Here is a 25421-nt window from a genome sequence, read left to right as displayed (position 1 = left end):
GCCAATATCCTGACCATAAATCAACAGAAGAGAAATATGACGCGGAGTGGAGGCAGTCGACGGCGTCATCTATTTGTGGTAGGGGGTACACGTCTTTCTTTGTGACGGTGTTTAGGCGGCGATAGTCCACACAGAATCTCCATAAGTTGTCTTTCTTCTTGACTAGAATCACAGGAGCAGCCCAGAGGCTACATGATTCCTGGATCACTCCTTTCTGTAACATTTCTTCGACTTGCTCGGCGATGACTTTTCTCTCTGAAGGTGAAATGTGATAAGGTTTCTGATGAATTGGCATCGCTTGCCCTGTATGAATGCGATGTTGCATACGAGACGCTGGTGGTGTATGGGACGCTCGTTGGCCTTGAGCAAAATCAAACACTGTGGCATAGTGAGCGAGTACTCCTTGAAGCAGACACTGCTCCCTAGATGACAGCGACTTGTTAATCATGCGCTTAAAGTCAGCAGAATTATCATGGCTGGAATCGGGGTTGGATTTTCTCCCAGCAGTTGACATTTCGACCGTTCCGACACTGACAATGGCTTGTTCATCAAAACTTGCCAGTTTAAGTCCTAGCGGCAATGTTATGGATTGGGTTGAAACATTCACTGTCCACAAACGAGTACAACCATCAGTGGTGACAACGAGGGAGCGAGGGACTATCACATTTTTCTTGAGCGCGTTGTTATAATCGGGCTCGGCTAAACCACAACAAGAAGCCGTACGAGGGCTAGAAGTATTCAGGGACAAACATTGCAGTCTGAGGGGGCAAACACACATCTTGCGACATGGAGAAAATGACGGCGGCATCACTGGTGTTATCTGTCATTGAAGTTCGCACGTCGCGGCAAAGAGAAATCACGCCACATCCACAATCCAAAGTTGCCCCCTACTCATGCAAGAAATCAATTCCTAAAATAATGTTATGCGTTGTACGTGCAAGCACAGTAAATTCACTTCGAAATGTCTGGTCCCCTATCATAACTGAAACAGAACACCCCAAGTGGGCGCAACATTTCCCCCCCAATTCCGCTAAAGGTAGCGTTCCGATCCCAAGAAAACAATGTTTTGTCCATGACAATTTGTGAAGGACAGGCTCATAACAGAAACTGCCGCCCCGGTATCAACTAAAGCAAAAGCACTCACATTGTCAACTAAAACATACACTTTGTTTTTAAAGAATTTTGTACAAGGGAGTCTTGATGAAGATGAATATATTGCAGCTTCACCCCCATCAGTCGCACCAGCTAGTTTCCCAGCGCCGGTGGTGACAATGAGCGATGACGAGGTGATGGAGAGCGCCGTTGTCGTGTCGGTGGTGGTGGTGTGAGGCTGTGCTTGGAAACGGGAGAGTCACTGCGGTTCGCGTGTCCCTACTGCAGCCGTTGGAAGAAACTGGGATACGGCCAAGGCTCGTCAGCAGGCACGTGGGGTGTGTAGGAATTAAACCGTGGAGCACGCTGCTGGCGGCGGTGGCAATACCTAGCAATGTGTCCAGGCACACTGCAGCTGTAGCAAATGCGGGAGTCGCGGCCTGTTGCGGGTGACATCGGTGACATGGGTGTCATGGGTAGAAACGAACTCTCAGGCTGGTTGTAGGAGGGAAGAGCCCGCGAAACAAATCGTTGTGGTGCATCTTGCTGGCATCCCAGACTTGTCGGTTGTGGTGGAAAGTTGCTGCACTCCGGATGATCAGCATAGGTCCTGCGAGGCTCTCGGTAACTCTGACGTGCCCAGGTGACCGGTAGCACATGAAAGCGATCGTCAAATGTGCATACTGATGGCACACGTGAGCGTCGCCAACAACTTTAAGGCGTTCAAGCTCTTCTTTAACCACTTACCAAATCACCGAGGAGATGTCGTCGTGGGTTGGGATGGACACACTTGCAATAGTAGCGACATTGTCCAAGCGTCCGAACTTTGGTCCAATCCTTCTCATTTTCAGCGCTTCAAACGCCCGGCAGTGTTTCTTCAGATCCAACAGAGTACTAAGATCTTCCTTCATCATGAGAAATATATAAACATCTTCATAAATTCCTTTAAGCACATGTCCTACTTTGTCTTCGTCTGTCATGGTGGCGCTGACGATTCCGTATAATTTGAAAACAGCCTCTATGTACGTTGTACAAGTTTCGGATGGGAATTGAGCTCGTCGGGAAAGCGTCTGCTCAGCCTTCTTTTTCTTAGAGATTCGGGTCCCCAAAGCACTTGGTGAATTCTTCTACAAAATTATTCCAGCTTGTCAGAACGTTCTCGTGGTTTTCGAACCAGAGGAGCGCAGTCCCAGCAAGAAAAAAAAACCACGTTATCGAGCTGCTTCGTAGTGCTCCAGTGGTTGTGGCGACTCACTCTGTTGCAGTGTTTAAGCCAGTCGTCGACGTCTTCGTTTGCCTTCCCCGAAAAGGTGGGTGGCTCTTGCAGCGGTGTCCAGTAGACAGCCTGACCTGCGTGATTGCTGTCTGGTTTGCTGCGGATGGGGTCGTCATTGCCTTCTGCAAAATCGGCCATGTCCACTGCTTGCGGTCATAAGCTGGCCAGGTGTCTATTCCATCGGACAGTTGGTAGAGCTGGGTCGTCCAGGATCGTCCAAGATTTGCCCCACACGTCCACCAAAGATGTTACGAATGATGTTTATTTACAGGGTGAAACGAGGTCCAAGAGGAAGCCACAGGCCAGGCCCAGCTGGTGCAGAGTAGCCCAAGATCACGTGCACCCACTCTACTTCTTCCTCTGCCTCAGTCACGCAGTGCTGCAACCATACATTGAGTGGAAGTTCATCTGCCCTGATGAGCCATGGTGGGGAGGATATTATGAACAACGTGTGCGCTATGTGACGACATTGTTGAAAAAGAATGATTGGAAGATGCCTTGTTAGTCAAGCGGAGCCGATTCCTCTCCTGCCAGAAGTGGAAGCAGTAATCAATTCAGGACCATTTACGTACGGCTTCAACGACATCGAAGACTTTATCCACTGTCACCTGCCTGCTTTATAATAGGAAGGCGCCTCACACCACTTCCACCGTTCATTGCATAGGAACCTACGGCTTCAACAAAAGATTCACTCACAGAGTTATGGCAAACATGAGAAAAATATTTAAAGGAGTTTTATAAGAGGTGGAGAAAGGAATACCAGAGCGAGCTGTGGAATGTTGCTGTCAATAAAGCCAGGGGACAGGAGCTTTTGAAGAAATGCGAAGTAGCACTTATTGGGAACAAAGAAACCCTGAGATAACTGTGAACTACAGCCAGCATATAGGAGACAAACAGTAGATGCGATGGTAAAATGCGGTCTTGCTTGTTGCGCCTGCCCTGTGGTACAGTGATCAACCGACCCATCAAGGCATCATATCCTTTAGCAGATTAGCACCATCTGTCGCTGGGGAAGAATGATGGAACTTCATCTTTGGATGCCCAAGCAATCATCACTACCACCTTTGTTCCGTTTCAGGAGCCAATGCATGCCATACAAGCAGCTGCCATATTCCATCAAATCTTCTTCACAGCCAGAAGTGTACGTCTCGTTTTGTCCTGCCCTATGGCTAGCAGGAAGGCCTCCAGAGGTTCACCACAGAAGGTATCCGCGAGAAAGACGATCCGAGAATACGGCACACCTTTTTGATGATTTGCTGAATGATATCACTTATTTTCTGGTTAATCCATTATTTCAGACTTCCTATAATTCGAACACTTTGGTGGTTCCCATCGATTCTGTATTATCAGTCGGTGACTGTAGTAGAAAGCAGTGAAAGAAACTTTACGAGCTTTCAAAAATGGTAAATTTCATTGTTATTTTCTGTAATGTTCCAAAAATTAGTAGATAAAAAAAAAACTTGACCAGTGAATCACAAAAAATATAAAGAGTTCAGTAGCCATAGGAACAGTGCACACACATGCAACTTCATCTGCAGTACTGGACAACATAGCTCTGCGCCACTCACCATCAATGCAGCTGAGTACATCTTCTGGGTCAGCTGCAGCTCCAACAGCATGTTGATGTCTGCACATAGCCCAGCACAGAGAGAGAGAGAGGCATCAATTAGATGTCAATCGTGGCTACAGTTTATCCACAGCAAGCAGCAGTGCTCACAGGGAAAGCAGACACACAAAATGATGATGTGGTTGACTAAACGATGCCATTGCAATACAGCTTGTCTAAAGATCTTGATAAAACCGACAAAAGTGGTCGAATTATCTGGCAGGCCAAATAAAAAAAAAAGGCATAAAGAGTAGGGGTGTGCGAATACTAAATAGCAGATTTTGGATCAAATATTGAATCGATTATCAGAAATTTCATCACACAGTTTCATGCTTACAAATTTGGGGCAAGAATACACGGTGCTGCACATGATCCGTACTCTAATAGCATTCCAAAAGAAGAATGTCACAAGCTATAATAACTTATAAGCACTTAGGAATAAGGATACACAGTATGGTCTACTCTTACTAAAGGGAACTCCAAATTAGAATGGCAGCAATGATTACAGCTCAGTTCTAGTAAAGTTAAACCTTCACATAATGAATTTGGTAAAATCAGCCACTTGCTTTGTTATATCGAAATTTCATTTTATTGAAAGTCAACCTTTTATGCATAAGTACAGTCAGCGACGAATTTTTTTTACACAGAAGAGGCTGCAAGATTTTCCAAATTACTGGACAATTGCAGAAGGAAATATAAATGGGAAAAGAAATAATTTTGTTGCATTTGAGAGTTGGTGACGAAAGATACAGTTTCGTGCCGCGTCAACAACATAGGTATTACATTGGCAGCATGAAACGAAGCCAGCCACGCTTTCGCATCTACTCCACCCCCGCATCTGATATTGTTGCCGGCAGAGCGACAACGCTATCATGAAAAGCGCCAGCAGCGGGGAGCAAATGCTTGGTCTGCCTCCGACTTCAACGTGTCTCGAGATTACGCAACCTCCAGTACTAAAGATGCAGGGAGCTAGCGCACATGACGCCACGCTATCTCGGCTCACCCACTCTTTCCACACACAGCAGATTGTGCCTCACAAGCCAGAGGTCCTGTTTTGCATTATCTTCACAGAAGGAGGCTCTTGGCAAACAGTGGTTAGTGGGTTCCTGCAGCGCACGTTAAAAAACTACAGATGCTTCGGATCCTTTTGGCATCCAGAGCTCCTTGGAAGTCGTGGAATGGTTAAATTTAAGTGAGACATGTGCCAATGCTGCGATGTCTGTAGATATTGAGGAACTGTTCTATTCTATCCCACACGAGGACCTGTTTACAGCTGTGCGTGATCTAATTGAAGAACAAGGGAAAGTACAGTTTATGAATTCATGTGCTTTGTCACTTCATTCTTTTATGGAAGTTCCCACGTTTTACCTATCAAATACTGTAGTGTCTTTTAACAAGGATGTCTTCATTCTGAAAAAAGGCATTTGCATCAGATCTACGCTTGCTCCTGTACTGTGTCACATTTCTTTATCCAAGTTTGACAGTAATGTAATTCACAGGCTGCAGAGCAAACAAATTGTGTGAATCTTTAGGTATGTGGATAATTTTTTATGTATGTGGATAACTTTTATGGTTAAATTTCAATGATAGCCTAGAATGAAATGCAAGAAGGATTTTAACATGCTTTGAAGAGTCTTTTAGGGATCTTAGGTTTACTTATGAACTTTGCAAAGAAACCTTTATTAGATTTCTCGATTTGGAAATTAAATTTCAGTGGGAGTCACATATGTTGGTGTCACTACACTAGATAGAAAAAAGCGTGCCTCCCGTACGAATCATCCCGCTCCAAATCAATAAAGCGAGGTGGAGTTTCTTTGTGCTTCACGAATGCTCTAAAGATGAGCTGCAACCACACTTTGTGTAGGAGAGTGTTGATGCCCAGAGGTTCACGTCAGAAGGGTACCCGGCCTCATTTTTGACGGCTGAGACCTTGCTTCGGAAAAATGACGAAAAAGAAACCCGTGCAAACTGCAGATGACAGTGAATCATAGAAAAAAGAAAAGGTTGTAGTGATGCTGCATTTGCATGGCTTGATCATAACCTTAAGCATGTGGCCACAAGGAATGGCATCCCACTGGTGTTTTCTGCGCCAAGCAGACTGGCAAGGTTGTGCAGAAGCATCACAGGAGAGAGGAAAGATGCGAGCAGTAGCTGTGGAACCAAGCACACTACTTTTCTCTCAAAAAAGTGTGCATCTTGGGTCACCTATCACATACTTCTCTCATGCGGACTACATTGGCCAGAGAGGCTGCTGCATCAATGAGCACACGCATTAGCATTGCAATTTGCTTCCTAGTGGTACAGGAGAGAACCTGCCCTGGCATTGCAAAAATTGTGATTGCTGACCAGTTTTTGAGTGTAATTCGCTTGTGGAGAGAGTGCAGTAGACTGGAAAGAGAAATAAGCCAAGTGTTCCACATCAGAAAGTCGGGTGCACATTTTTTCGTGGGTGGACCTTTGGCCATCTCCTTGATCAGAAATATCAATTTTTAAATTTACTATGATAATTCATATGTTGAGTGGCCCTTGCCAGGAGGGGGTGTGGCTAAGCTTTTTTGCATTGATCTTTGACTATAATCCTTGTTTGACGTAGTAGTTCAGTGGAAACCCGCAAAGTGGAGAGAAGTAATTAATTAAGGGAAAATGAGACATCCACCCAATCTTAGCAATTGCTACAAACGAAACCCAAAGCACACTTGCCTTTGCTTCGAGTTGATGACTGTCACAGTGTAGACCTTTTCACCGTACTAGGTTCTTTAACGTAGTCAATACAGACTGATTTAGGAAATATGAAGCATAGGCTCTCTGTCGCACACACACAAACAATGCTTTATATGAATTTGACGACATATAACTGCTGACAAAGGTTAATATTGACCATTTAAAGTATTGAGTCTCTAAGCAGCCTGCAGACTACAGAATCAAATGATTAAAGTTCACACATCACCATATTGTTTGGCGTGGGGCGTCGGACGAGGTCACAGCTGTAATGGTGCAGACGAGTGGGCTGCTGCCGAGGTACCTCAGCTGGAGTCGGGAGGCGAGACAACGTGGCACGACGGGGCAGGAACATAAGCCAGGAGGGAACGTCGCGAGCACAGAAGCTGTGGTCGATGCCCTGCTGGGTGGCTTGCAGACAAACGCCAGCTTCAGACGTTGAGCCTTAGACTCAGGAACACCAGGCATAGGTGGGAGCCCAGACCCATAGGCCAACAGGCTGCTTCTTCCACTGTGGGTCTTCTTTGCTTCGATTTCTATATCACCAAGCCCCCTCCCACGTTCCACGCTCGCACCACGAGGTTCTCCGGAAGTTCTTTATTTTTATTTTTCACTTTTTTCTGGTGCTATTGCACAATCATGCTTGTGCCTTCATCATCATCGTTGTTGTCTTTGCCTTTCCTATTCAACGCAGCACGTGCACCCGCATGACAATGACAAATTCGACTTCACCTTGCCGTCTGCTAGCCGCATGGTTAGCTCAAATGGTACAGCGGCTGCCCCGGAAAGGCGGTGGTCCCGGGTTTGAGTCCTGGACCAGGACGAATTTTGCTTCAACTGTGAGGCTTTTCTTCTGAGCAACCCGTTGGGTTTCCTTTGTAGCAATTGCTACGATTGGGTGGATGTCTCATTTTCCCTTAATTATTTATTCTCTCCACCTTGGGGTTTCTGCAGAACTACTACATCAAACTCTTGCCTTTGCTTCGAGTTGACAAATTTGACTTCGCCCTGCCATCAGCCTGGTTAACTCAGATGGTAGAGCGGCTGCCCCGGAAGGGCGGTAGTCCCGGGTTCGAGTCCCGGATCAGGACAAATTTTTCTTCAACTGCAAGGCTCTTCTTTCGAAGAACCCATATGGGTTTCCTTTGTAGCAACTGCTACGATTGGGTGGATGTCTCATTTTCCCTTAATTATAAACATTGTTACTGCTCTTGGTTTTCTACGCATGCATGTTGGAGATTTACAGAATGTATTCGCAATAAACTTCAGTTGTAAGCTCAGAGTTGTCCAGTGTGCTTCTCTAGTGCTCACATTTCTACTTGCTGGAACCCCCTATACTGTAATCTATGCTGGAATTATTTATGTATGCTCGTATGTATGCGTGACCCCACATGAGTGAGCCAGTGCCAACAGCACCTGTGACTGCACGGCTGACCATGTGATGCGGGGAGTCTATGTAAAAAGTGTTGGCTGAATAAAAGGGGGCTCCTCTATCACCCAAAGGCACAGCGTTCTGACTGCATTCTTGGAGGCACGGTGCCTCATTGCGACATGGTGTCAAAAGCTGGTCAAGAATCTTTCCTCTGAGCCACACAGCTATGGGCAAGAAGGTCAGAGAAGCCATCAATGCAACTGTATGAGCTCCAGCAACCACCATCACTGAACTTTGACTGCACGTCTGAGTGGCTGGCATGGATCGAACACTTTGATGATTACCGGTTTGCAACAGGACTCAATGAACGCTCAGGGGAGGCCCAGGTTCGCATGCTACTCTACACAATGGGATGGCAAGCTCATCAAGTCTTCAGTAGGTTCGGGCTATCAGAGGAAGAGGCTAAAAACTACGAAGCTGTAAAAAAAAAAAGTTTGACAGACACTTTGTGAAAAGAACACAACATTGTGTATGAGAGTGTCTGCTTCCACAGACGCGTGCAAAAGCCGGGAGAATCTGTAGACCAGTTTGTCACTGTGCTACATGTCTTGGCGGACGGTTGTGACTTAGGCAGCGTGAAGGAATGGATGATCCAAGACAGACTTGTCGGGCTCTGCAATGCAAAGCTCTCAGAGGCTCTACAAATGGATTTGCAGCTCACACTGGCTTCAGCGCTGGCAAAGGCTCGCCTAAAGGAGAGTGTCCAACAGCAGCAGTGTGCTCTAAGGGGAGACGACGGCCAGTCATCGGAACTACAAGACCGACGCCCCAACAGAGACGCCGGCAACATGATGGCCAGGTGCGTCCGCACGCGAAACCACCACCAGCACGACAAATGCGGGAGGAAAGTTGTCGCTTCTGCAGCAGATGCCCACCCCAGGACTGTGTGCCCGGCCAGAGCTGCCAAGTGCCATCACTGCGGCAACAAAGGACACTTTGCGAAAGCGTGTCTGAAGAAAGGGACTACTAGTGCCGAATGAAAGGTAGACGTTTCTGCTGTTAATTAAGAAACAGATAAGACTTTCATCAGAGCAGTAAGCCTTAATAGGAAAGCATGATTTGTTCAGGTATGCATAAATTCTGTGCCCATTCTTGCTAAGGTAGACTCAGGCGCAGATGTGTTCGTGTCACCTTCAACATTTATGGGATTACCAACCCTACTAAAGAAAGCGGATGAAGTTTTACAGGATGCCGGACGCAGTAAGCTGAATGTGCTAGGCAACTTTGTAGCCGAGCTCGATTGGAAAGGAAAAACATCGTATCAAACACTTTACGTCGTCAATCCATTGCGGGACGTCCTTCTAGGATTGCCAGCATTAAATATCTTGGAAATCGTGAAATATACTGAGGCAGTCTCACCAAGAAACTTGCAGTATGAGGCGCATTTTGCAGATATATTCCATAGTCTGGGAATGATGCCTGGCCAGTATACAATCGGGCTACAACTCTGTTGCTATCCCACATGCCATAAGTGCTCCACGCAGAGTACCGCTTTCCCTCGGGGAGCCTCTGAAACACGAAACAGAGAGAATGGAGCGTATGGGTATAATTAGAAAGGTGGATAGCCCCACCGAGTGGTGTGCAGGTATAGTTTCAGTCATGAAGCCATTAGGAGACCTGAGGTTATGTGTAGACCTCACGAAATTGAACAAATGCGTAAGTCAAGAGCGTTTTACGTTACCAACGTTAGATCAGGCTTTTGGTTTTCTGTTGAGCACAAAGTGGTTTTTAAGACTCGACGCTAACTCGGGCTTCCACCAGGTGCGACTCAATAAAGACTCGGAAGAGCTAATGACATTCTTGACACCATACAGTAGATATTGTTGCACTCGACTACCGTTTGGAATTACTTCCACTGCAGAATATTTTCAAAAAAGAATGTCGGAGATTCTATACGGCCTTCCGGGTGTTGTTAAAGTTATGGACAACGTCTAGTGTTTGGCAAAACAAAATCTCAGTGCGATGAGTGGCTAAGTGAAGTGATTACACGCCTAGCAAAAGCAAATGTGACATTGAACAAAAACAAATGCTTGTTTGGCATTAGGCAAGTACATTTCTTGGGCCATTATTCTTAATGAAGATGGCATTCATATTGATCTGGCTAGGATCAGCGCTGTACAAGATTTGAAGCCACCCAAAAACGGAATTGAGCTATGAAGCCTCCTAGGCATGGCCAATAATTTTGGATACTTCCTGTGACATTTATCGGAGGTCATGGCTCCTATATGTATTCTTTGGCACAAAAATAGTGACTGGCTTTGGGGCTGTGATCAGAAAAAAGCTCTCCAACACCTCAAAGATTTCATTTGTTCAGCTCAGTGTATGGCGATGTACGACACTTCGCTGCCAACAATTTTTTCTGCTGACACCTCGTTTTTCGGTCTAGGAGTGGTTTCATTTCAAAAACAAAAATATGGAAAACACAAACCAGTTGCAATCACGTCTTGTTCGCTTATTAAAACTAAGCAGTGCTACTCCCAAATTGAGAAGGAAGCGCTTGCACGAACATGGACAACGGGAAGGTTTGATGAGTAGATACGTGGTTTGGACGTAGTTTTCAAAATGGATCATAAACCTTTAGTACAGTGGAATCTCGATGATACGAATCTCACGGGGTCATGGAAAATATTCGTATTAGCCAGAATTTGTATCATCGAAACACAATAAAAGAAGCTAAATTAAAGAGTCAGAGGTGAACTCAGTTAAGCACACATACATAAAAAGTACATATTTCTTGAAGAAAAAGTCTCTAATGTCCCTCTGCTTCTTTTTCTTGGTCAGGACACTTAGCACACTTTGTTCAAATCCATAAAGACGCATGCACGTGTCGTCGCTGATTTCATCCGCGGCTACAGTACGCCTCAGAACGTCGAGCGCATGAAGCGTTTCAGCCGCCGGTGGCGGTCATTCACCGTCGCCCATGTCTATGTCGTCGCCATCATTGCTAGAATCAGCAGCCTCGTATGTGGCCTCTTCGACAATATCTTCTACCGTGCGCGCACCACAGGCGGCGAGATTGTCATCTGCTGTGCAAAAGTCATCAGCTGTGCACTTGACATTAAGCTGTTCTCAATCTTCAATTATATCTTCCAGCTCTGGGGGCACCTCTTCTGGAGTCTCAAAGAAGCCGCATTTGCCGAAGCAGTTCACTACGGTAGTCGGAGTTACCCGATCCCTTGCCATAGCTATAAAATTGATGGCTTCCAAGAGGCTTATTTTATTTGCAGGTCACCTTCGTCCTTTCGATCAATTTTAGCAAGTAGGTAGCGCACAAGAAGGCTCTTGAAATGGTGCTTTGCGTTCTTTATAATCCCAGTATCAAGGGGTTGCAGGTGCATCATCGTGTTCGCGGGTAAAAAGAGAAGTTTGACGTTTTGAAGCGTTACGTGCCTCGGGTGGGCGGCGCACGGGCCAAGAAACAGAACAATCTTCAGATTCTTGCGAGCCATTCTCCTGTCAAGGAGCGACAGAAACTCTTCGAACAGCGCCGCTGTCATCCACGCCTTTTTGTTGGTGCGATAGACGCACTGCAAATGACTTTCGCGCTTGAAGCACTGGGGCTTTTGAAACTTGCCAACTGCTGAGAGCTTAAGTTTCTCCAATCCGTCGGCATTACAGCATAAGAGAACTGTAATGCGCTCTTTGCTTTTTTTGCCTCCTTTGCATGCTTCACCTTTTAAACAGAGGCTTTTCTCGGGTTGCACGTTAATAAACAGACCTGCCTCATCAGCATTAAAAACATCACGAGGCTCATACTCCGCGATGAGTGACGGCAGCTTCGCTAGCCAGTCGCTGACAACTGCCTCGTCAGCTTTTTTCGCTTCACCGCAAACGCTTTTATAAACGAGACGGTGCCTAGTCTTAAAACGCTGCGGCCACCCACCTGAGGCCTGGAATTTATCGATGTGCAGAGCAAGTGCAAGCTTGTCGGCTTTCTCCCGCAAAACTTTACCGTCAATATTTACACCAGCTGCAGTTACTTCATTAAAACAAGTCAGGAGAGTCTCCTCAAGCTTTACGTGCTGAGTGGTCTTCGCTTGCTTTCGTGTTGACGTTGAATGAAAGCACGTTTTTCATGATGGAGTGTCGCTGTGCAACAATTGTGCTCAGTGTTGACGTTGCAAGGCCTAGCTCTTTAGCCAACTCCGTCCGCTTCTTCTTGGGATCCTCATCAACCTTTCGAAGAACGTTTAATTTCTCTCTAAAGAAGAGCGCTTTCCGCTTGCGAGACATAGCTCACTGCGACTAGGCAAAATGGCGCAAACACAAAGAACACGGCCCGAAGCACAGCAGCCACTCCGTCCGATGGCGCGTGGAAAAGAAGGAAAAGCATAAAAGCAACAAAAACGCCACTGCTTCAGACTCTTCATGCCCAGTCGTGGCCTCTGCGCTGTCTGGCGCCGCGTCTGCGTCTTTGCACCAAAAGAGAAAGGGAGAAATCGCGTGACTGCGTGCCATTCTCTTTCGCGACCGTCGGTGGGGCGGTGTTTATTCGTATCAAGCAACGCCGGTCGAAAATCGATTTGTAACAACGGTTCTCTAGCACGTTGCAAAGTAATGGGGCTCGGTCGAGACCAAAGAAAAATTTGTATCATCTAGAAATTTGTATTAGCCGCGATCGTATCGTCAAGATTCCACTGTACCATTGTTGGGTCACATGGAAATCGATGTTATGCCACGAAGGATTCAGCCTTTTTTTTTTGCGTCTGATGCGATACAGTTTTTCTGTTGTATATGTTCCCAGCAAATCGCTCATCACTGCAGACACTCTCTCACATTCTCCATTAGCTCACACAGATCTGGCAAGCTACCTAATGGTCTCTGCAGTTACAGCTTACGTAAAAGTTTGTTTATTGGGCAGGGAAACTGGAGATGGTTTCCTGACAAGGGTGAGAGAGGGTCAAGCGAGCGACACAGCATGTAGAAGCCTGTGAAAACTGTGCATTGCAGGTTGGCCAAAGAAACAAAATGTTCCTGGCTATCTTGCACCTTACTGGCAGAATTGAGCATGCATTACATTATTGAATGGGCTGTTGGTAAAAAGAATGCGGTTAACCATGCCTCAGTTTCTTCAACAAGAAGCACTAAGTAAGCTGCATGATGGTCATCAAGGCATCTCACGATGTCTTGATGGTTCTAAAGGTTCCATCTGGTGGCCACGACTTCGCTCTGAAATAGCGTCTTTCGTGAAGCAGAGCAGTGTTTGTGCAATGCATGCCCTAAAGAGGATGGAACCAGTGAACACGCTCTTTTCCATGGGAAAGAGTGGGGGCAGATCTGTGGGTCAAGTCAACGGACAACCATATTTTTTCATAGTAGATTATCTTTCACGCTACCAAGAAATAGCCATTCTTCCATCTACAAAATCTACTACCGTGATAAACAGACTAAAAAGCCTTTTCGCTAGCCATAGTATTCCTGAATGTATGGTGACCGACAATGGTCCCCAGTTTGTGAGCGCAAAGTTCAAGCAACTTGCCAAATCATATGGTTTCCATCATGTTACCTCGAGTCCGAGGCACCCCCAGGGAAACGGAGAAGTAGAGTGTATGGTACAGACAGTTAAGCATCTCATTGAAATCGAATGACCCTTACTTGGCCTTACCAGCTTATAGAACAACGCCTGGTGTTTTAGGAGTCAGCCAAGTGGAGATCCTAATGAATAGAAGGCTCGGGACGGGAGTCCCAATGCTGCCTCAGCATCACACTCTGGGACACTGCTGCCCGAAAAAGGTGGCGGATAATGACTGGAAGGTCATTATCCGCCACGGTCAGGAAGAGGCAGGGCCGCAACTTTGACCGACTTCATTGATCTAAACATCTCCCCATGCTGGAAACAGGCAATGTAGTGTGGGTGACTGACCTTTGTACAAAGGGTACCGTGCTCAGAGCAGCGCCACAACCATGTTCATACCGTGTTCAGTCGGAGGACGGGGTCAAAGTTAGATGAAATAGGTGGATGCTCAACCGTCTCCCAAAAGATGGGATAAACAGTGGCAGTTACGGTTTTCCAGATAATCGGGAACAGCCCAGCAGTGTTCCAGTGAACACCAGTATAGGCAACAAAAGGAACGAATCCTGGGCGCCCCTGACTCAAAAGGAAACAGAAGGTAACAATTCCCAGACACAGATTGTAAAAACTACTAGGTCAGGGAGAGTAGTTTGAAAACCCACAAGGCTGGGTGTGGACGAGTGATGTATAAAGTGATCTGTTTTTGTTGTCTTTTCTTGGTGTGTATTCAATTTGCCAGCGCCCATGTAGAACTGTACAAATGCTTGAAAAGGTGGATGTGCTGGAATTATTTATGCTCGTATGTACGCCCGATGCCACATGACAGAGGCTGCAACAACAGCGTCTGTGACTGCACGGCTGACCACGTGATGCAAGGAGCCTATATAAAAAGCGTTGGCTGAATAAAAAAGGGGCTCCTCTATCACCTGAAGGCACGGCGTCCCAACTGCATTCTTGAAAACATGGCGTCTCAACGCAAATGGTTCCAATCAACATTGTTCAGTCCCTGCTAGCATGTCAGTCTGTAAAGGCACCCACCAAGCATCACATAAGTCAATCACCACTATGCGTGTAGCCATCGTTGGTGCTGTGCGGGTCAACCTCAGTCAACACTCACAGCAAAGAGCATGTGCCTTTTCATTGTCAGGTTTGGCGTGATTTGTCACCTGTCAAAGATTCTAAATTGTGAGGGTCATGGTAGGTTTGTGTGACCCTCTCCCCACCCACCTCATCCATTGGCACAAATGTATGCACCAGGCTGTTAAGCACACTAATCACGACCCTTGGGCACCCACTGTGTAAATCCATAGCTAGACTTGTGATGGGTTGCTCGAAGCTACAAGAGACAACACCAATGTGCATCTTCGAACAGCTTTGGGAATGAGACACCACTGTACAATATGTCCTAAAGGTGGTGACCATGAACAAATTTGTTGTCTTCCCGGACACTTCTTTCTGCTGTATCATTATCAGCAATCTACAGCTTGCGACAAGTCATTCTAAGCATTTAAGCGGCGCCAGTTTGGCTTCTACAGTGCATGCTCAAGTAACGATGTCACGACCTGAAAAGAACTTAAAAACTAATGGTTCTGATCAACGTTGTTCAGTCCCTGCTAGCATGTCAGTCTGTAATAGTGGTGACGAGGATATCGAACCAGCATAGGGGCGATGACCACAGGGCAGGCCGCCATCCTTTGACGAGGACGAAGACAAATGGGTCGCCTATCACGTGCACCTGGAATCCTACTTCGAGGCCCACAACGTCATCAACCAGAAGATATGCAGGGGGTTTTTGGTTGTGGTATTAAGTACCAGGACTGTTCACCTCCTGGCTGGCCTCTGTGCACCATCCTACGTCCAGGAGCTTACCTATGACAATGCTATCAATCTGCTAGCAGAATACTTTGCTCCAAAATGGAACAAAATTGTGGAGTCATACAAAATCTTTAGAAGAAATCAACTACCAAACGAGAAGACGAGTGATTTCATCATGGAAATGGGGAGGATAGCAAGCAAGTGCAATTTTGGAAATGCCCTAGACAGGATGCTATGAGAATTAGGTACTTGTCTGTGGCTTGCGTGGTGCTGGTGCTCATCAGAAATGGCTGTTTCAAGCTCAGCCGACGCTCATGGAGCAGATGGCACAAGCAGCTGAAACGTTCACAGCATTGAAAGAAAGAAATGCTCGGTACGTCATTAGCAGTCTCCATCCAGTGACACGCTTAGATTGTTCGTTCTGCAGCCGTGGCCCACGCATGGCCGTTCAATGCCCGTTAAGCGGAGTGTTTTCGGTGTCATCAGTGGGACCACCTGGCATGCATGTGCCGGAAGGTGCTTCTGCACAATGAGACAGTGGGACTCTGCGCACAGCCAGGGCCACACAACGATGACTACTGCAAGGAGTATCTCAGAAGCCTTCATGCTCCTTCGGTAAGCCTCGTCCAACCGGTCTTCTGCACCTTGCAGTGGAACAGTGTGCAGATAAAAACTGAAGTGGACAAAGGATCACCAGTGTTGATAATAACTTGGCCGACACGTTGACATGTCTATCTTTTTCGGGTGAGCACTTTTCACCGCCTAACAAGTGTTATCACTCTGTCTAACAAATGTTATCGCTCAGCGTGGGACGCGCCTGCATGTATCGAACGTTTTTCAAAAGTTATCGATGGTTCGGTTTATCTCTGAAGCTTGTGTAATCCGATTGCATGTGCGACACGAATTGTGTAGAACCTTCTGGAAGACATGTGGGCACCATCGATTACTCTAGAACCTTCGATGACTCGTGTATAAAAGCCTTCACGCTTGACCAGACCATATTTTTGGCGATCGCTGACTGTGTTCGTCGCTTTGAGTGTAACTTGCTTTCGTGGGCACAAGTTCGCCCAATAAAAACTTAGTTTTGTCACTCACAGTTTTACAGCTGTATTATTCACCGCCACTACTACGTGACAATATTCCACGTACAAGAACTGATGGCCTAGGCTGAAAAGGACGCCTTTACAGTTGAAATGTTTTCTTGGCAGGTTTTCGGTAAAGGCAGCTCAAAGTTCTGGCTCTGGAATGACCCTGGAGGCTACTTTGATCGTGCTTGGCTGCTCGGGACCCAATACAGGAAAACCTCGTTAAACCGTACCTACTTAAACAGTAGTTCCGTTTTAAATGTAGTAAAGTCAAATCCCCGACTCAGCGGCCATTGAACATAATGTATTTTGTATCTGCATAAACCATACCAGCTTATTGCGTACGTATCGGTTAACACATAGGCAGGTTTCGAATGTAGTTCCCGCACCTACTAGGGCGCCCCTCGAGGCGGCGAGCGCGGAACCGGCAGGATACGACCGGCCCGCTTGCGTTCGAAAAGCCTGTATGTGCACTGTTTCGCGCGTAGCTGTTGCCTTTTCTGAGCAATGCCGAAGTGCAACCCGAGCTGTTGAGTAGTGGGCTGCAACAGCACGTACACCAACTCACGAGGAACCAAGTTTTACAGGTTTCCAAGCCGACCGTATGAAGCAGAACGGCGTCAACACTGGATAGCGCTCGTCCGACGGCATAAGCTGTTTTATGTTCCGGCGTTATGCCAGGTGCGTTATAACGCTGCATTCTTTGCTTTTACAGCAATGATGGCAGCAATGGGACACCTGCAGTCAGTGGCGTAGCTAGGTCATCTGGCACCCGGGGCCCATATGTCTTGTGCCCCCCTTCCCCCGGGTTTATTCAAAGAAGGCGAGGATATCAACAATTTCCGTGTGTCTCCAGACGTATATGACACCCCCTCCCCCCCACTGGCCCCTTGCACCCGGGGCCCACGCCCCCCCCCCCCCCTCCCGTTGCTACGCCACTGCCTGCACTGCGTACCAGGATATGCAGCAAACAAAGTAGTTTGTTCCCACACCGTACCGCAGTAAAGCTGTGGAACTCTTTCCCAATCCTCTCCCATTAAAACAGCGCTAGGGCTTGCCGAGAGATTTGATGAGGGGTTGCAGCCGGCTGAGCTGGCATACACCCTTCTGCGTCCAGCATATCAACGAAGGGGCAGTTGAGATCACCAAATTGTTGACAATGTGGGTTATTGGAACCTCCTTTGCACGCACTGAAAAATCGCAACATAAAAGTATCGCACTTCCAGTAACTTGAGCGAAAATATTTTCCTAGCGTAGTCTAACACAACTGGTAAGTTCATCCCCTTTTTTTGTGTTTGGGGTGAGCAGCGTTAGAATACCTCTGGTAGGTCTTACGAGTCGTTCGTACGCCCCACGTTCTTGGATGAGATGTTTTGGATTCGTATTTGCCGTCCTGTATGTACAGGGAAACTACCGCGACGTCCTCGCACTTCCCTGCGATGCCAGCACGGCAATCGCAGCTCCCCGCTAGGATTTGTCTGCTGTCGCCGATCTTCAAGAATCAATATAGCCTATAATTTCATGCGTCCACACCGTAGATAACGAAGTAACTTACGTTTTGCTTCACGCGTCTCGCTGGTGCATTATTTCTTGTTCGCGGAATAAACCTAGCAGTCACTTCCGATCAGTGCGAGTTCAACACTTCCCTCACGTCGTAGACGTGCCCCACTTCAAATAGACGACTTCCTTTCTCTAAATTCTTTTCACGAAGAAAGCTATGAAGATCCTGTAATTCCCGAAACCCGGTTAAAATTAATATCGGCACGCTGTTTCGCGCCATCGCTACCGTTTGACAGGACGCCAAACACGCAGCGCGGGCTGCTGACGCCGTGAGTAATCCTACCACATTCGCGCAACTATTCGTCAGATGGCGCTAGGGGTCGGAAAGACAGGGCGCCGCCTAGCACTTGCAACGTGCCCATAGTGTTTATACTTTTCGTCGCGGAAACACTGCGGTACATTGTCTCCATCAGGCAGCCCAGCAGAACAGCAAGCCTCAGAGATCAGCACAATGACCTCCAAATGCCCTGTGCGTTTGCACGTGAAGCCTCATCAACATCAACATTATTTCGGTGCCGTGCCACAGAGCGTTGTGGCATCGTTCAAACTCGCATCGTGCCAAAGTTCGGATAAAAAATATGCCGGGTGCTCAGCATAGAAGAAAAATTAGACATCATTCGTGCTATCGAATGTGACACGAAGGAGTCAGTGCTGGCACGTGACAGGGATCCACTGTTGACTACGGTGTGTGGCATTTGGAATGTAAAGGAGTTGCTCGGCAGCGCTGCTGCGACCGCGAAGAGATGTCGACTACGAGGTTCGACTTTTCGCATTCATTGCCTCTGTTGTTGCCAAAGTGTCGCCTAGTAACAGTGATAAGGACGACACGGAAAGCAACAGCACGAATGATTCAGGCCCAACAGTGGCAGAAACTGCGCGTTACGTCCGCCTCATGAATGCAATCGTCTCGATGAGAACAGCACCCCACAATGAAAAGGTGCCCCGCGACTTCTGTAGTGCTACCGCGCCTGTGCACAGAGAATGCAACGCCAACGAGGAATCTGCCGTGTGAGTTTTTGCTGAGAAGAGAGGGCTGGCTGAAAAGCTGGCTCACAGCTTCAGCAAGTTTGAGGCCACTGTCATCGCTGCTAGGCCGGCGCGGCATCAAACGAAAATAACATGTTTGTCGTGCGAAGTAAATAAATACTGCAGGTTTCTTGCCCTTGTAGTGCACTCTCTTCGAGTTCCGTTTCGACAGCTAAGTGGGCGATCTCGTGCTATTTCAGTTAAGCAGTACTACCGTTTAGTACGTACATTTTCCGAGCTCCGGCCAACTACGGTTTAACGAGGTTTCACTGTATGTGTAACCGTGATGTTATCAAGGCTTTCGAACGTCAAGTCAAGCATGTACTCAACATTGAATCAGAGATGAGTAAGCAACATCTTGTTAATGACACCGGAGTAACGGAGCTGCTAAATGAGTTTCAAGATTTATTCTCATTATAATTGGGGTTAATTAAGGGACCGTCTCGTTGAGGCTGGCATTTTGGCAGCAGCTTACACTGCCAAAAAGGAGTGGGGGACACAGTTCATTCCTGTTGCGAAAAAGAATGGATCCATCTGTCTCTGATGGCAACCACAGTTGATGCCACAGACCAGTATCTCTTGCCGAAACCTTGGTAGCGGGAAAGTCTTTAGCACAATCGACCTTAAGGATGCCTACAACCAGTTGCCATTAGATTAAGACACAAAGCAGATGCTTGTTGTGAACACACCAAAGGGATTGTTCTGCTTTGAAAGGGTTCCTTTTGGGTTGGCCTCAGCACCACCTATTCTTCAAAGGTGCTTTAAGGCCATATTGCAAGCTATTCCAAGGGTTTACCTTGACGACATTGTGGTGGGAGAAAAATAATAAGGTTGTGAAAAGCTGCGCCAAGTATTTCAGAGGCTAAGGTACTTTGGTGTGAAGCTGCACCCTCGGAAGTGCGCCTTTCGACAAGAACAAGTGAAATTTCATGGGCATCTCATCAGTGCCAATGGGCTGTTTGACATGCAGAGTTTAAAATGCTAAAAGCCTCGTGCATATCAGAGTTGCACTCATTTAACGGCTTTGCAACATATTAACCCTTTACGTCTTGTTGACGAGTATAGTAGTCATGAAATTTTGTACTAATATAACCAATGTCAACTATAGTCGTCAAAAAAAATTTGTCACACAGTGAAGCTATGATGACTACACTCGTTTTAGTGCATCTAGTTGCGATTCCTGGCACTAGATGGCCACACTTGCTCATGTTGTGCAATTTGTGTCTCACCTTTCATTACACTGCCCCCTCTGACACTCTTGCGTAAATCATGGCTGCCTCCTCGAAGTGAGGCAATGAAAGGGCGTGTAAAAGGAAATATTTTAAGAATTCCTCATTACACCACAGCTCTGTGGAGTTTTGCTTGGAAACGGAAAGTGATCTGTTCTCATCTGAGGAGTTTGACGACTATGGATGGCCTGGAGGACCTTGCGGCTGCCCATGAATCTACCATATGAAGATGGCCTACTAACTGCTTTAGGAGCTGCGTAAAAGTAGCCACTATTTATGTGCATGTTTTTGCAATGTCTAGGTTATTTTTTTCTTCGTATTCTCTTTTCAATAGTGTATCAAGACCTGCAAAGCGCTTTTTGCAAGACCCCAGGGCTGCAATTTGTGAAATAAAGGAACCCCATTTAATTGAAATAATGGTACCATTTTATTCAGGAAAGAAAGCTTTACAAACAAGGCGGAAAAAATTCCGGTAAATTGGGCACAATTTTTTTTTTCATGGTAGGGAAAGGGTTAAAATGTGTATTTGAAGAAACTGGCAACAGCTTGCACCAATTTATGAAGTGCTACTAGAGGTGCCCGGGGACAACACAAAATAAGGCACTCGCAGAAGTCAAGTCATCGATAAGCAAAGCTCGATTTCTGAGCCACTACGATCCAAAGAGCCCCTTGTTTTAGAAGCTGACGTGACTTCTCGTGGTCTTGGCGCAATAATTTGCCATCATACTGACGGAGATGATTGGCCGGTCAGATTCCACTTGCACACTTTTTCTTGCCGAGCGTAATTACTCTCAAATCAAATGGGTGGCCCTGTGGCCATTGTGTTTGGTTTCACAAAAGTTTCGTGAGTATCTTCTGGGTAACAATCTTACTGTCATCATTGCAGACCACAAGCCATTGCTATGGTAGGGACACAGTTCAATTACTCCTGTTCTGCACCAACCGATTCCAACTATTAGCGCCCGCAAATTTCCTAGTTTCATTGCTCCATCTTGTCTTCTGCCGTCCTCGACTGTGTTTCTCTTCTCATGGTACCCATTGTTATGCCTCTGCAGTCCAGAGAGGCCGGCTGCGGTGGTGGCCTCTGCTGCAGTGGTCTCTGCTGCTTAGCAGATACTCGTATCACATCAAATTCAAGCCAGGAAAGGCACTGGGTACAGCGCAGTTCACTTATAACGATACCACATATATCAGTTATAACAATGAGTGGACTTCAGAGTGTCAATTTATGCATTAGGGCTATGACAAAAAAAGCCATATATAACAATATGTTATTCACTGCATATCGGATATATAACGATCGAAATTCTGCTTTTTGGGCAGCATTTTCCATGCAGAATAATCGTGAAATTTGCTTTGCTAAGTTCCCCTTAACCAAGACGGGGCGAAATGTTTGCCTATGCAAGTTCGTATCTGCTGCAATTACCGCGCAGCGCATCCTGCATGCGTGCCAATTCAGAGCATCGCAAGTTGGCACGGCGTGCCACAAGATGGAGCCGGTTGCTTCGCGTCCATATTAATGGCTGGCAATACAGAAGATCTGCGGGGATTGATGGACATATGTGGTACAGAAGGAGACAGATTAGGCTTGAAGTTTAGCACAGAAAAATTAGCAGTCATGATTTTTAATGATAACATTTGCGGTGAGCATAAGATACAGGAGGCCACGATGGAGATAGTCGATAAGTACAAGTATCTTGGGGTGTGGATAAATAATGGCATTGAGAATCTGACAGAGTACGAAAAATATGCAACGACTAAAGGTAACAGAAGTGCAGCGATTATGAAGAGTAGGGCACTGTGGAACTACAATAGGTATGAGATAGTATGAGGGATATGGAAGGGGGTAATGGTTCCGGGCCTGACTTTTGCCAATGCAGTTCTATGTATGAGAGCAGAGACCTGGGCACAGTTGGAAACTAGGCAACGTGGTGTGAGTAGGCTCGCTCTGGGAGCACAGGGCAAGACACCAAATCTTGGGGTGCAGGGGGATCTGGGATGGTCTTCTTTCGAGGGCAGAGAGGCAAGGTGGCATCTGAGGAGCGATTGAGAAAAATGGGGGAAGTGCGGTGGGCTAGGAAGGTTTTCAGTTACTTATACACGAGGAATGTTGACACGAGGTGGAGGAAGCGAACTAGAAAATTGTCAAGCAAATACTTGGGCAGCAGTGGGGGGACAGGTCAGGAATCATCTGCCAGGAAAAAGGTTAAGGAGACAGAGAGGGGTATGTGGAAAACGGAGATGCAAACCAAATCAGCATTAGAGACATACAGGACATTTAAGCAAGAAAAAGCCAAAGAAACTATTTATGATAACTCTAAGGGAAACTCACTGTTGTTTGAGGCAAGGACAGATGTACTGCGGACTGAAACGTACCGAGCCAGATACCAGGAGATAGACTTGTTGTGCGGGGCGTGTGGAGAGGAGAGGAAACGGCTGAGGGCCTGATACTTGCTTGTAAACAACTTCACCCTGCAGTTGAATGTAACGGGGCACTATTCAAAGCTTTGGGTTTTAAAGACAGTGAAAGTAAAATAGGCTTTGAACAGGTAGAAATAACCAAACGGAGACTATCTGACTGGTGGATAATATCAACACAAAAGTAAAGGAGTAAATACATAGGTATGCATGCATATAGCACCATTCAAGGCTAGGTGGCGTGCGCTGCCACCACCCCATTCAAAGGGTTGAGCCTCATCCATCCGTGTCGCCGGCAAGTGTCCAGAGAGAGAGAGAGAGAGAGAGAGAAGAAAAAAACGAGAAGCAAATTGCACCTGTGCTCCCTTTCTACAATCTTTCTCTCTTCCTCAAGCAGTGCAGAAATGCGCTGCAGTAGCAGCGGTCGGTACACCGACAAAGCGCAAAGCTGTGTCGCTTGGGACGAAGGTGCAAATTTTGCAAGACTCGCGCAGTCGATGATATGGCTGAATTCGAAAACTGCGAGCGCCACGATCATGAAGGCTAGAACCAGTGACCGTGCCGATGAACAGAAATGGCGGGCTTTGTGCGTCAGGGCGAAACCGCCATGTATAAAAACAAAACAGTGGCAGCCACTGACATTGCCGAACTGAGGGAGCACGTCGCTACTGGCAGTAAAATAGGTGGTGCTTCGATGGAGGAGTTTCCTAGTGCAGATAGCGCTGCCTTGTCTGTGAAGAATCTCCGACAGGGCGATCATTGTCACGACAGATGGTGGCATTGTACGATGGAGGCAATAAGGTTGACAGTGGCCCATCTTTGAGACCGACCCCAATGTTCATGCAAAGTGCACTGTCGTCGATAGAGTGGCTCGCTGATTTCATGCATGCTAAATTATAGCCGCCACTGTTCGCGCAGCCATTGGACACGATGCACACCGCAGTTGGGAACCTGAAACTTCCACAAAAGCAAGTGCAGATTTATCTCAGCATGCCTAACGCTTGACATGCTGTTTAGAGGTTTAAATAAACATCTTATTTTTCACAGCCTTCTTTCTACGTCAATTCTTTATCGTAAGTGGCAAATTTGGTTTCGGAGCTACAAAGATATGTTCGGCAGCCTTTTTTTTTTTACGGCAGTCCAGATATAGCAATGATCAGTTACAACGATCAGATTTGTCGTTCTTGATATCATTATAAGTGGACTGCACTGTACTGCTGATGCCCAGAGCCCCATTCCAGCACAACAACATGATGGTGAGATCTATAGTGAAGGACGAATGCGAGTACGTGCTCTTTACCAGGCATCTCGACAGTGGGCTAGTGACGTCAATAGAGTACATCAACGAAAGTTGAACAATACACATCTATGATGGCTAGCCGCATAAAGTGCAGGCAAAGTACAAAGGCACATATTTTTTACAGGAGTATGAGCTGCAATTTCTGCCGCGGCCCAGAAGTTGATGCTGTATCTACTACATGACATGCACTAGGGCATCAGGGCAATAAAAATGCTGGCTCACTCACCTTTTTCTTGGCACCCGGGTCTCAATCAAGATAATGAAGACATCACCAGAGCCTGCTCAACTTGCATAGAATGCAGCGGCATGCCACCGGCCAAAAAGCCTGTTTTGTGGCCGGAAACAATAACAGATGGTTGAGAGTGCACATTCATTATGCGGGCCCCATCATTATCATCATCAGCCTGTTTTATGTCCACTGTAGGACGAAGGCCTCTCCCTGCGATCTTCAATTACCCATGTTCTGCACCAACCGATTCCAACTAGCACCCGCGAATTTCCTAATTTCATTGCTCCACCTTGTCTTCCGCCGTCCTCGACTGCGTTTCTCTTCTCTTGGTGCCCATTCTGTAACCTCCATGGTTATCCAACCGGCGCATTACATGACCTGCCCAGCTCCATTCTTTCTCTTAATGTCAATTAGAATATTGGCTATACCCGTTTGCTCTCTGAATCAAACAGCTCTCTTTCTGTCTTTTAACGTTATGCCAAGCAATCTTCGTTCCATCACTCTTTGCGATGGAAGTCGACTCCCATACAAGATGGATCGAAGGAAGCCTACTGAAAGCTACCACCACAGCAAAGACAGTGGAAGCACTGCGGACAATGTTTGGTGCATTTGGTTGGCAGTGAACGCTTATCTCAGACAATGAGCCGCAGTTTACAAGTGCGCAATTTCAGTCCTTCATAACGTATCGAAGACTTCCACACCATGCCTTACTACCTACAATTGAACGGCTTGGCAGAGAGCGCCATTAGAACACGGGCTCCGTAAGACTTTATGGAGAAATTCCGATTAGATCTCTTACACTATTGGTGCACTCCCTTTATTAACAGAAGAACACCGGCAGCTGTGTAACTGGGGTTTCAGCCACGCATTCCTTTGGACAGTATTGTGTCACGACCAATTTCTTTCACAGGTTCTGGACAACTTCCCATCAACCTGGGATGCCCACATTGTGCAGAAACTTCGGAAAACGTACCAGCTGGATCCCCAGAGTAGTCAAGTCCACAATAGGCTCTCGAATGACAGAGGTAGAGTCAGCAGCGGCGATTATCACCGCTGGCACGAGGGCCAGCTGAGGCACCTCAAGACCTTCGAGTCTCAGTGTTCCCTCGGTAGCCCAGCGATC

At 46.8% G+C, this 25421-nt stretch overlaps 1 protein-coding gene across 3 annotated transcripts in view; it reads right to left on the bottom strand.

Moving 5' to 3' along the window:
* LOC126536973 (general transcription factor 3C polypeptide 3-like) overlaps nucleotides 1-25421 on the bottom strand; it is a 312777-nt gene that overhangs the window by 161531 nt on the left and 125825 nt on the right. For all 3 annotated transcript variants that reach the window (XM_055073144.2, XM_055073142.2, XM_050184056.2), the window contains exon 9: nucleotides 3937-3995. In XM_055073144.2, coding sequence (XP_054929119.1) covers nucleotides 3937-3995 — 59 coding nt within the window. The remainder of the gene's footprint in view (nucleotides 1-3936; nucleotides 3996-25421) is intronic.

Source organism: Dermacentor andersoni, chromosome 3 (genome assembly GCF_023375885.2).
Source record: "Dermacentor andersoni chromosome 3, qqDerAnde1_hic_scaffold, whole genome shotgun sequence".
NCBI lineage: Eukaryota > Metazoa > Arthropoda > Arachnida > Ixodida > Ixodidae > Dermacentor > Dermacentor andersoni.
Note: the sequence above shows the minus strand (reverse complement) of the source record. Positions and strands in the feature narration are given on the sequence as shown.